General features: G+C 39.3%; 1 protein-coding gene across 1 annotated transcript; it reads right to left on the bottom strand.

Moving 5' to 3' along the window:
- Window positions 1–3,314: 3,314 nt before the first annotated feature.
- Window positions 3,315–4,363, bottom strand: LOC129658747 (olfactory receptor 2A1/2A42-like). Its single transcript, XM_055589593.1, is given in 3 exon segments — window positions 3,315–3,796; window positions 3,798–4,084; window positions 4,087–4,363. Coding segments are annotated over 3 exon segments (936 nt in total). The 3' UTR covers window positions 3,315–3,424.
- Between the last annotated feature and the right edge of the window lie 8,072 nt (window positions 4,364–12,435).

The raw sequence follows: 12,435 nt of genomic DNA, 5'->3' as shown, positions 1-12,435 counted from the left end.
AGAAGTTTTTACAGTAAATGCTAAAGGCAAAGCAAGTCGCTCAGTTGTGTCCGACTCTTTGCTACCCCATGGACTGTAGCCCATCAGGCTCCTCCATCCATGGGATTCTCCAGGCAAGAGTACTGGAGTGGGTTGCCATTTCCTTCTCCAACTAAATGCTAAATTTCTACCCAAATGTGTTTCCTTTCCTATCTGTGATCCTAGACCAATACTACATTCTTGATTATTAATATTCATCAAATAAGAATACACTAAAAATAAGAACTGGATAAATCTAAGGGATAGTATGATCTTTGACTTAAACAGATACAAGGTAACACATTCCCAGGCCTGTAAGATATGGGTAGAAATTTGGACACAGGGACTATGATTTGTTCATTCAGTTTACTGAGGGTCTACTATGATGCCAGCCATTCAGTTTATGAATATCAGCAGATCCTCTACAAAAGAGTGGTTTAGAATTATTTTAAAGCCAAACTGCCTGACCTTGAATTTTATTTCCTTGAATTTTAAAATAAATAAAATTAAAGGAAATAAAATTTATTTATTTATTTTATTTTGTGTCCTTGGGTAAATCAATTCACTTTCCTGAAGTTCATTTTCCTCATCATTATATAAGGATAACAATTGTACCCACTCTACAGATTTTGATGCAAAGATTATTTGAAAGTATTTTATATAGCTCTTACCATAGAGTAAGCACTTCATAATTATCAGATACGATTAAACTTTGTAACTATAACTCACAATTAGAGACTTTAGGAAGATTAGCAATCAGAAGATACTCCACTAAAATTTGGAAATGCAGCTGATTGCTGAGTGCTTATTCTGTGTTAGGAGCATTAAGGCAGTAAGGATAAAGAGAGAAACTGATACTTGTCCTTCCCCACATGAAGAGGTGATATGTAATTGAGAAATGTTCTGTAGATCCCAGGTGAAAGATCAGAAAATGTTGGAAATAAAAAAACAAAATGTGAATCTCTTTGCTCAAGGGAAGGTCTCACGTGTTTTCTTAGTATTTGGTTGTCTAGGAACAGGTTCAAAGGGAGAGATGTCAGTCCCCTGGAGCCTCTGCCAACTGACTCATTAAGGGGCCGCTGAATCTGAGCTCTGGCTGGGAGCCTTTATCACGTTGTTCCCTCCAAGGCTGAGTGGTCCCCTCTGCTGCTAAAGGGGATATGCTTCTGCACATGGCAATGTAGTATGCAACATCCGTCATGAAAAGAAACAACCATTTAAAGACTGTGTTAGGAATTATTGGAACTAAAAATTATATCCATGTTGGACAAATTACAAGCACTCTTTCTAATGCTCTTGAATTTGGCGAGCCATCAGTTTAAAGCTTCATTGTTACCTCTTTCTTGTGCTTTTCTCTGTTTCACTATCCTAGTTGACAGGCTCTTCCTCTACCCTGGACCCTTGGAGTCCCAATCCTTTCTTGCTCCCTCATTTTCACACCAGTATAAAGTGAAATTGCTTTCTTTAACAAACTTAAGTACTTTTTCTTCGTGAAGCTCAAGGCCTATCTTTGACTGGATATTGAAAGTTTTTCTTTTCCTCCGCTTCCTCCTTCTCCCGGAATATCACACACTATTTGATTTTTATATATAGGTATGTCTCTGGGTTTGGTAATCAGATTGCCTAGGTCTGATTCTGGACTAGGTACTTATTAGCTGTGAGACTTTAGTTAAGTTACTTAATCTCTTTGTGCCTCTGTTTCTTCATCTAAGAAGTGGTGAATAGTCTCTATCTTATAGGGCTACTATGAAGATTTGAAAAGGTAATACTCATAAGATGCTTAGAACAGAGCCTCACCATAGTGAACACTCAGTAAATATGTGTGCATACATGTACACACATGTGTATGAACACGTGAGTGGTGTATGTGACACTAGGAATGTCCTAGTTCTGGGTCTTCACACCATGCAAGTCTAAACCAAACCTCTAATTTCAATAGCCTCCATTCCCACCCTCTTTGTGTTGCTACAAAATTTTGAACATTTTTAGCAACTATACCCACAGAACTCTCTGACCAGGACCAGAAGCCTTCAATAAATAATACCTAGCTCTCCCAGATTCACTGTGGCACACATTGGGCTGAGAAGAAACACAAAGCTTCCCAACATATCCTAAGAATAAGGTTCACCTTATTCTTAATTTAATAACTGATAGTGAGGTACTACATTGTCCTGTTAGTAGAAAAGACTTGGGAGTCATATTGTTGGGATATGAGTCTCACATTTGCCATTGCCTTAATGTTTGCATCTATAAAATGGGATGATAATGAAAAATGCATTTGTTATGGTGATAAAAGGAGATGGTCTCTATAAAGTATCAATCAATGTGAAGCAGGTGGCATGGAGTACTTAATAATACTTTTAACTATTGTTATTACACCCCTTTTTCCATTCAGTTTCCTCTGTGTAGGGCTCTCCGTTCATATCCAGCAATTGAAAGTTGGGCTGCAGCACTTGCTAACTCCTCCTTAGTGAAGAGTGTATAATTCAGAGAGAATCATAGATATTTTTATTGAGAAGATGAGGAGAGTTTGGAAATAAGTGGCCATCAAAAGACCAGCAGAGACTGGACAATGGGTTTTGTTGGGCAGTTCCCTGGGATGCCAGCTATATATGAGACTCAATTTCTGATCACAGAAATTGTAAGGCAGATTACAGGATTTGATCAGCAAAATCAATTTCCCCTAAGTCTAAGTAGGCATTTTGGTACAGCTTCCCTGGTGGCTCAGAGGGTAAAGTGTCTGTATGCAATGCAGGAGAACTGGGTTCAATCCCTGGGTATACCTTGGAGAAGGAAATGACAATCCACTCCAGTACTCTTGCCTGGAAAATTCCATGGTTGGAGGAGTGTGGTAGACTACAGTCAGTGGGATCGCAAAGAGTCGTACATGAGTGACAAACTACACTTCACTGTTTTTAAGAGGATTTACAATTGAGAGGAAACATCTGAGTGTGGGATGACAATGGACAAAGTTATTCATGGATTCTGCATCTCTGGCTGTAGCAACAGTATTTTAAAAATTGTTATGTATGTGGTTATATCACTAACGCCTGTTGTTCTGCTATTATTGCACACGCCTGGTGGAGTCAGAGGTAGAGTGTCTATTTTAACCTTTTGGGCTCCTTAGCAGTGGATAAAATAATTTTCCCCCCCTCTGGATCATCTTAATTCACCAAGTAGTTAAATGAAAAAGTAAATAAGTAATTAAATGAAAAAGTAAATACGGTTGATAGAATTAAATATAATGAATGCAGCAAAACCTAACTAATTTATGGGGAGGAAAAGAGAGTTCTTTACAGAGTGTCTTGGATGACTTAGTCTCGGAGACACAGAGTGATGAGCTTTGGTAGATACTCAGTACCGAAGTTCCAAGTGAACTCTTCAGGCGGGGGCAGTGATTCAAATGTCACTCCAACAGGAAATGACTCTCCTTGAACAGCACTCTCCTCAGGGCACCCTTGACCTCTGCATTCCTCAGGCTGTAGATGAGTGGGTTCAGCATGGGGTTGAAGAAACTGTGAAACAGGGAAAGGCTCTTCTGCTGCTCCTCAGGGTGGCGGGACTTGGGGGTCATGGACATGATGATGGCACTGCCAAAGAAGAGCCCGACCACGCAGAGGTGGGAGGAGCAGGTGGAGAAGGCCTTGCTGCGGCCCTCAGTGGACTGGATCCTCAGGATGGCCGCCAGGATGCGCACGTAGGAGCCCAGCAGCAGGCAGAGGGGCCCGACTAAGACAAATATGCAGACAACAAAGAGGACAAATTGGTTGAGCCCCGATATCAGCACAGGCCAGCTTGAGGACAGACAAGATTTCACAGAAGTGGTTGATTTCATGAGGCCCACAGTAGGGCAGCCTCAGGACGAGACCCACATGGACCAGGACCAGGAGGGAGCCACATGCCCAGGAAGTCCCCACCAGGCTGATGACAACTCTCCAGCTCACAATGACAGAATATCGGAGGGGGTGGCAGATGGCTACACACCAATCATAGGACATCACCACCAGGAGCAGACACTTGGTGTGAGCGAAACTCACAAAGAGAAAGGTCTGTGTGATGCAGCCAGAAAGGAGATGGGCTTGGCTGGACTCAGGAGGCTGACCAGCATCTGGGGCACCATGCTGCAGGCGTAGGCCATGTCAGCGATGGCCAGGTGTGACAGGAAGAAGGACATGGGGGTGTGCAGTCTGCAGTCCAGTGAGGTGAGCCCCAGGATGACCCCGTTCCCCAGCAGGGTGAGGACATAGAACAGGGAGAAGAGCCCAAAGAGGAGCATCTGAATCCTTGGGCCAAGACAAAGTCCCAGTAGAATGAACTCTGTAACTATTGTCTGATTTCCTCCCATTTCACTATGAAAACTATAAAACAGGATCACTTAGAACAGAATTGTTGAAAACCTCTAGACATTATTTCAAAGAATAGCATTGTTAAGGGACATGATTTCAAGATGATGACTGCTGCTGCTAAGTCGCGTCAGTCGTGTCCCATTCTGTGCGACCCCATAGACGGCAGCCCACCAGGCTCCCCCGTCCCTGGGATTCTCCAGGCAAGAACACTGGAGTGGGTTAAGATGATGACTAGTTATACATTAAGTTAATCATATAACCTGACATACAGTTTTACAGAAAGGGATTGTGTCACCATGATAGGTTACCTAGAGCCACTGATGCGTGATGGGCAGAAAGAATGTCCAATCAAAAGAGAAGATAAAATAACCACGACATAGGAATCCTTCTGAAGCTGCATGTGTCAAGTTACTAAGGCACATTCCTAAATGATGACAAGTTGCTAAGCTGCACATCTGTTACTAAGAGAATTTCTGGAATGTAGAAGTAATCAGTAAAGGATGAACACCAAAGATGAGAATTAGAGTAGTCCTAGAGAGGAAATGTAATTCCAGTTTCTCAACGGAAATATCAACTGTGTTGCCTTCAGCAAATCAACCTTTGCTCTCTAGATGTAGAGCAGTTTACATGATAACAGGAGGAACGAAAAGATAAATGGCAACTTTTATGACAATGTGATTGTTTAAGTTGCTAAGAAGGAATCAGTGGATATGCTCCACATGAACTCTAGTGAATACCTGTATGTTACAATGAGTGATGAAATCAAACCAACCATTGGCTGTGAATGTACTGATGCCATCATAGTTACTAATTTACCAAGCAACTGTTGTGAATAACAACCTCTACAATTTGTAGGAATTGGGTTTGGGAGTGCTGTATGGCATTTGTGTATTGTGAATCTAGACCTTTTGTGCAAGGGTGTAAATCACCGTAAAGTCAGCACTCACACGTTGCTTTGAAGGCTGTGATAAGTGTGTGTGGATGCAGGTGAAACACTTGAAGATGTAGCTTCCCATGTGCTACCTGTAACCCTACTACTCTACTCCTATTAAAAGAGAAAATCTAGGTCATAGAATAAGTGGGAAAGGCCATACCTGGAACAAGTGTGTGGTAGGCTTCAGTGTTTGTGTGATGGTTTAGCATTTGCATCATGTACCATATGTGAAATTCAAAAAGACAAGACATGACAATTCATTAAAAAATCAACTTGGTCCTACTTCAGCAACACAAGAACTGATATCTGCTTTACAGATAGCCAATTGTTTTTGAAAAGTAATTTAGTGAATTTGTCATTTTAGAGATGTGTATAGCATTCATTTGGTGGTTCAGTATTTGATGCTTCTGTGAACGTGTGATGTTTATTTGTCCTAAGTCCTGGATTACAGCTTCTGCAAAATACCATGTACAAATATAACATCTTTGCTGGTGCAAACATTTAGTTAGCACCTTACTGCTAGGCAAACATGACCTGAGGCTGATCCATTGAACTTGGGCCTGCTCATTTTGGAAGAAGCAGCTTCTCCAGGATTAATGTACAGAAAAGTGCTTTTGTTGATAATATCCTGGTCTAGTTGTCATTAATATAAATTAACACCAGTCATTAATACCAATGGAGACAATAATGAGATACTCCTTGAGGAACTCGGAAAAAAGAGGAATAAAACTTGTAAAGTCCACTCATCGTGAATGGAGAGAACTGGAGAAGGAAAACAAGAGAACTGTGTAGACATATAACTGGAGAATTCTAAGTGCATGCAAAAAACTCCACTCAAGGAGCTTTGATGCAATCTCTTGGAGGAAGGGCTTCCCTGGTGGCTCTGTGTGGTAAAGAATCTGCATGCAATGCAAGAGACCTGGGTTCAGTTCCTGGGTCGGGAAGATCTCCTGGAAACAGAAATGGTAACCCACTCCAGTATTCTTGCCTCAGAAATCCCATTTTCAGAGGAGGCTGGTAAGCTACAGTCCATGGGGTGGCAAAGAGTAGGACACAACTGAGCGACTAACACTTTCACTTCATTGTTTTTCATGGAAGAAGGAAGAGAGGATCTGACTGTGACTCAGGAATCCAAATATAACAATTGTGTGAGGTCCTTGTCTGTGGAAAGACTGAGGAATAAAGCAGGCAGTGATCCATGGGACAGTGGTTATCAGCACATCTTCAGCAGTGTCCTCGGGTGTCTGGCCTGATGGGATGAGCGTGCTGTCCTGCAGCAGGTCTGTGTCTACAGGTCAGATGGCTTCAGTGATTAGGGATCAATATTCTCACTGGTAAGACCTCCAGTTAAGCACCTCCCCACCTCCCACCCTGATTCCATGCTCTCCAACCAACCAGGAGATATTGATTTGCCTTCTTATGCAGACATTTTGACAAAGAGGATGCGCTGATAATCAAAGTTCTTGCCAATTTGTTATAACAAATAATTCCATTCAGGGTTATTTATGCCTGGAAAATCCCATGGAAAGAGGAGCCTGGTGGGCTACAGTCCATGGGGTCGCAGAGAGTCTAACACGACTGACCAACTAACACATCAATAAGTTATTAGCAAGACACAATTAAATCAACTGTACTATGAATTTCTAACACATGATGAAGGCTTATTTTTTTCAGGATTATATTAAAAATCATTGTTTTAGGACAACCTTTTAAATTTATTTGGAAAATACATAAAACATAATAAAACATTTAGCTGTGAAAATGCATCTGAATCTACTTCTTATAAAATGCTTAATCTCTTTTTAAAGTCCTCTTTTATTTCCTTTTGTAACTTCCAAGTTAATTACATAAAGAAAAAAGAAACACTGCTTACAAAGTAGGAATCTCTTTGAAACCTAAAGGCAGACACAGGAGGAAGGAGGCCTATTGACTATATTAAAATTCTTTATGAAGAATTGTTAACTGGATTGTAACACATCCCTTGTGAACAAAGAACAGGTGTATCCATTTTTTAAATTCTGGCACTTAGCAAATGTTTACTGAGTGAACAAATGAATGAATGAGACACATGAGTGAATGAATGCCTAAATATTGAATGCTTGGACCATCCTTGAACTGGGTCTGGTACTTCAGAATTGCTTAAATTTTTCTGAGCATCAGTTCAGTTCAGTCACTCAGTTATGTCCAACTCTTTGTGATTCCATGGACTGCAGCACGCCAGGCTTCCCTGTCCATCACCAACTCCCAGAGCTTGCTCAAACTCATGTCCATGGAGTTGGTGATGCCATCCAACCATCTCATCCTCTGGCGTTGAGAATAATCATATCAAATTAAGGACATTCTTCCCAAGGCCAAAAAGAATGCTGTCTGAAGTTTGGTAATAACAAGTGTAGAATCTCCAAAATATTTAAGCATTGAACACCTGAAAAACACTTCTACTTTCTTTTTTCCCTCATATTTTATGCTGGTGGTGGTTTAATCACTAAGTTGTGTCCAACTCTTTATGACCCCATGTACTACAGCCTGCCAGTCTCCTCTGTTCATTGGATATCCAGGCAAGAATACTGGGGTGGGTTGCCATTTCTTTCTCCAGGGGATCTTCCAACCCAAGGGTTGAACCTGCGTCTCCTGCCTTGCAGGCAGATTCTTTACCAATTGAGCCACCAGGAAAGCCCTATTTTCATTCTACATGGCATTAGAAGTCTCTTACCTGAACTCAAATGGATTAGTTTACTAAAGATTATGAGAACTGAAAGATGAGACTAAGAAAGAAATGAAATACATCCCAATTTCAAATACAACATTCAAGCATCATTTTATGCTATAATGATGCATCTGATATGTATGTACAAGTTAGCAATTTAAAAATTGGCAAATTGTTTGATGACTAATACATTATCCAGGATCTCTGTGGTTTCAAAGTAAATATCTAAGATTGGAATCATTTCTTTATACATGAACAAACCTGTCAGCACTATATGGGGCCTCTGTTTCAAAAAGTAAAATTTAAGATCTGGTGGGCTGACAAACTCTTTTCTAATGTTGTGGGTGTGAGTCACAGAGCATTCCTAAAAACGAAAGCTATTTTTAAACCCCCACTTCAACCGAAGTGCTGCATGCTTACTTCCAAGTTATAAGAAATATCTGTTACAGTTAACGTACTCAGTAGAGCCCTTCTTTGATTCTTTTCTAGATCAAAATATTTTAGCATTTCTGTTGATCTTTCTTCCTTGACCCATGTGTTACTTAGAAAGTGATTGTGTAATCCCCAAATATTTGGGGGATTTTCCAGCTAAATCTGTTAATGATTTCCATTTTAATTCAGTTTTGATCTAAGAACAGTCATTGTGTGATTTCTATTCTTTCAAATTTGTTTAGGTGTATTTTTTGGCCCTAAATGTGCTCTATCTTGGTGAATGTTACATGTGAGCTTGAGAAGAATGTGTATTTTGCTGTGGATGAAGTAGTCTCTAGGTGTCTAGTTGGTGGATGGTGTTCAGCTATATCCTTACAGATTTTCTAACCTCTGGATTGATCATTTATCATAGAAAAGCAAGATGGAGTAGTAATTAAAGAGCATAAATTTAAGGATCAGACATGCATTTACTACTTGTATGATTCTGAGTTCTTAACCTCTCAAGCCCTAGTATTAAAATTTTTGAAAGAAAAGTGACAGTATCTATTACATGAGGTTGTTGTGAAAATTGGGGTAATACACGTTAAATAGTTAAATGAATTAATTGAGGTAAAAATTAAGCATATTTCTACTAAACAGTGACTGTATTACAGTGTAAGTCAACAATGTCCTTTTGTGGATAATATACAGTTGAAGGATCAGTAGGGCAGGTTTTGGCTTCTGACCTTCAATGTCTTTATTTGGAAAGTGCATGATTAGTTTAAGAGATATTGGGGATTAAAAAGGGCTTAAAGCTGACAATTCTATTAAAAACTAAAGAGATTATCCTTTAAGTAGCAACTCTTGCTTTTCTGCATTTTCCTCAACCACACATATACATATACACACACTACCACACACACATACATTCACTTTCATTCATGTACACTCTAGATTTGGGAAAGTCTAATATATAAAGTGTTTTCTGCGTGCCTGACACTGTTCTCCAAGTTATGGGTAATGGATGAGATATGTATGGGCTTCATAGATTATATATTGTGGTTCTATTGATGAGACATAAACATAAAGACTGAAGTAAGGTCAGTTTCCCTGAAATGAAAGATCACACCCTAATATATCCTAGAAAAATCTGTTTATAAAAATTATTCCATATATTTAACCTAAATCCAACACCCAGGATTTTCTTATTCTTTTATCTAGCATCAGAGGTTTGCAACTTCTAGCGAAGTTATAGGTTTCATACAGCTACTTATCCACTGTATAGAATGAAATTAAATATATACTTACACTATTTGTGAGGAATATGTTAAAAAGTTAGCATTAATTTTTCTTCAAACTATCCCCACAGCAGAATAATTATTAGCCCGTATTTATAGAAGAATAATTATTAGCCCATATTTATAGAAGACTGAATTTCCTTATCTGTGCTTAAAAAGAAGAGCAGTATAAAAGTGAGAGTTAAGAATTTGGGATTAACATATACACATTACTGTATATAAAACAGATAACCAACAAGGACCTGCTGTATAGCACAGGGGATTCTACTCAATATTTTGCAATAACCTATATGGGAAATGAATCTGAAAAAGAATAGATATATGTATAACTGAATCACATTGCTGTACACCTAAAATGAACACAAATTGTAAATCAACTATACACTAATATAAAATAAAAATCAGATTAAAAAACAAAACCAAAATACTAGATGTTACACATGTACAAGAGGAATTGATGGTAAAATAAAATACAGCCACCTGGTTCACACCCATATTTGGACTCAGGGTCTCAGAAGAGAAAAGCACCTGAAGGCTGGATGGGGTCCTGCCTTGGCGAGCTTCTACGGGAGCTGTAGAGCCCTCACCTCTGTTCCAGATTGGAAATGAGACCAGATCCTAAGAAAAGGAGGCTTTTTCTCTGATGGGCTCAACCTGGCTGTAGCTCTTGAGGGCTCACTGGAAGGAGTGGCTATGACATGTAGTGCATGACCACCTCCACTGGGAGGGGGACAGAGCAACTCTCCTTTTCTGTTTCCCTTCTCGTCCCCAGCAGGACAAGATTAGGAAACACAGACAGCCCAGGGCACACCCCTGAGAAAACAGCACTCCTTACAGTCCCTGAATACTTGGCATTATTTGGATTTCATGAATCCCAGCACTGCCGTGGTTCTCAAATCTCCAGATGCTTCAGCTGAACCCATAAGGAACCTGAACCAGTAAGACATCGAATAAGCTCCTGGCATTAAGTTGTATAGTTTCTCTTCTCCCCAGTGTGATCTGGGTCCCTTGTGTTAGCAGAGGTGAGCAGAAAGCACCCTGAAAAAAGCAGCTGATTCCAAGTAACAACTCAAGACGTGTAGATGCTGCTGAGAGTTGCTTATAGAGGCAGGAAATGGATTAGGAGGTCCAAAGAGGCAAGGTGTCCTAGGGGGGCTTATTAGACACTGCTTAGGGAAGGATTTTCTAAGACACAAGCCATCAACGTAGGTCGACCACTGGAATTACTTTCTAGTCTCTGCTCTGAAGAGGTGCTGAAGAGTCTTCTCCTTCAGGAGAAGGGGGAGGACTTGGGCTTTCTCCAGAAACCATCACCTCTTCCAGGAGCGTGGAGACAACTGTTGCCTAAGGTATCCTCATGTTTATTTGTCCTTTTGTCTTATACTGGACATTTGAGTTTATAAATTTCATATCAAGCAATTGTGAAATTTACAAATGAATGAGTTTTTATAGCGTGACCTCTGATATGCTGGGAGTGAGGCATAAACATAATCTTTCACAGATTATCACATTTTGAAAACATGCTTACCTGTGCTCCACAGGTGTGTGTCCATTATGAGAAGAACGATGTATTTATTTAGGGACGGGGTAAGTGCTCCTGATTATATAATAAAGTTGGTACATAGCAGGCAACCCATAAATATTAAGACTACTTTCTTCTTGATTTCTCCTTTCCTTTCTCCAGGTGAACTGCAGAACATCTGAAAAATGGAGAAGTAATGTAAACTACAAAAATCCTGCTAAATTTCATGAAAATAATGTTTTAGGACATGTCTTTCAATATTTAACATCACATAAACATCACTTATAAAAAGTCAGTTTAGGATATAAAAACAAAAACTTTTAAGTAATAATTAGAAGTATAAAATTTTGGAAATACATCACTTCAAAATACAGTATTTTCTATTACATGTTAAGTTGATACAACTTTTAACCTGTGGACAGCTTGTAAAAGTGGTCAGAGTGAAATGTGAACAAATACAAGACATAAATGTGTGTACTTAGTTGCTCAGTCGTGTCAGACTCTTTGCGACCCCATAGCCTGTATGTAGCCTGCCAGGCTCCTCTGTCCATGGGATTCTCCAGGCAAGAATACTGGAGTGGGTTGCAATGCCCTCCTCTAAGGAATCTTCACAACCCAGGAATCAAACCCAGGTCTCCCGCATTGCAGGTAGATTCTTTACCAACTGAACCACCAGGGAAGCCCAGATAAATGTATACAAAAGAGCCTATTAATAATACAGTGAGATTGGTCATATCTTATTTGACATGGATATGCTCTCAAATGTTTACACTCTATGTCAGCATGTAGAAATCAGGAAACCGCCTTTCATGAACAAGTAGTAAACTATAAACTTGTGTAAAGAACAGTTTAGAGAAATATATCTAAACTTAGAAATATTGGTTATAAATGGACATTTTCATAAAAAATAAAACTTAAAAGTAAGACAACCAGTAATTAAATATAAGATTTGGGATTTTCACAAAAATTAAAACTTCTAAAAGTCTGTTAGGAACATAAAGATAAATATCTACAGCTCAAAATTGTCTATATTCTGTTAAAATTAAACTGTAGTAACTATCTTTATAGTGTTTATTGTTTAAAGAGAGTAAAAATGATGTAAGTGTATGATAGAACTCAGCAGACAGACAACACAGTCAGTATTAGGTGAAATGAAAACATTTACATTATTTGTTAGCATTGGGCATTGCTTTCATTAGACA

The sequence above is a fragment of the Bubalus kerabau genome, chromosome 8 (genome assembly GCF_029407905.1).
Source record: "Bubalus kerabau isolate K-KA32 ecotype Philippines breed swamp buffalo chromosome 8, PCC_UOA_SB_1v2, whole genome shotgun sequence".
In the NCBI taxonomy this organism is placed as follows: domain Eukaryota; kingdom Metazoa; phylum Chordata; class Mammalia; order Artiodactyla; family Bovidae; genus Bubalus; species Bubalus kerabau.
This window is presented reverse-complemented; position numbering and strand designations above follow the sequence as displayed.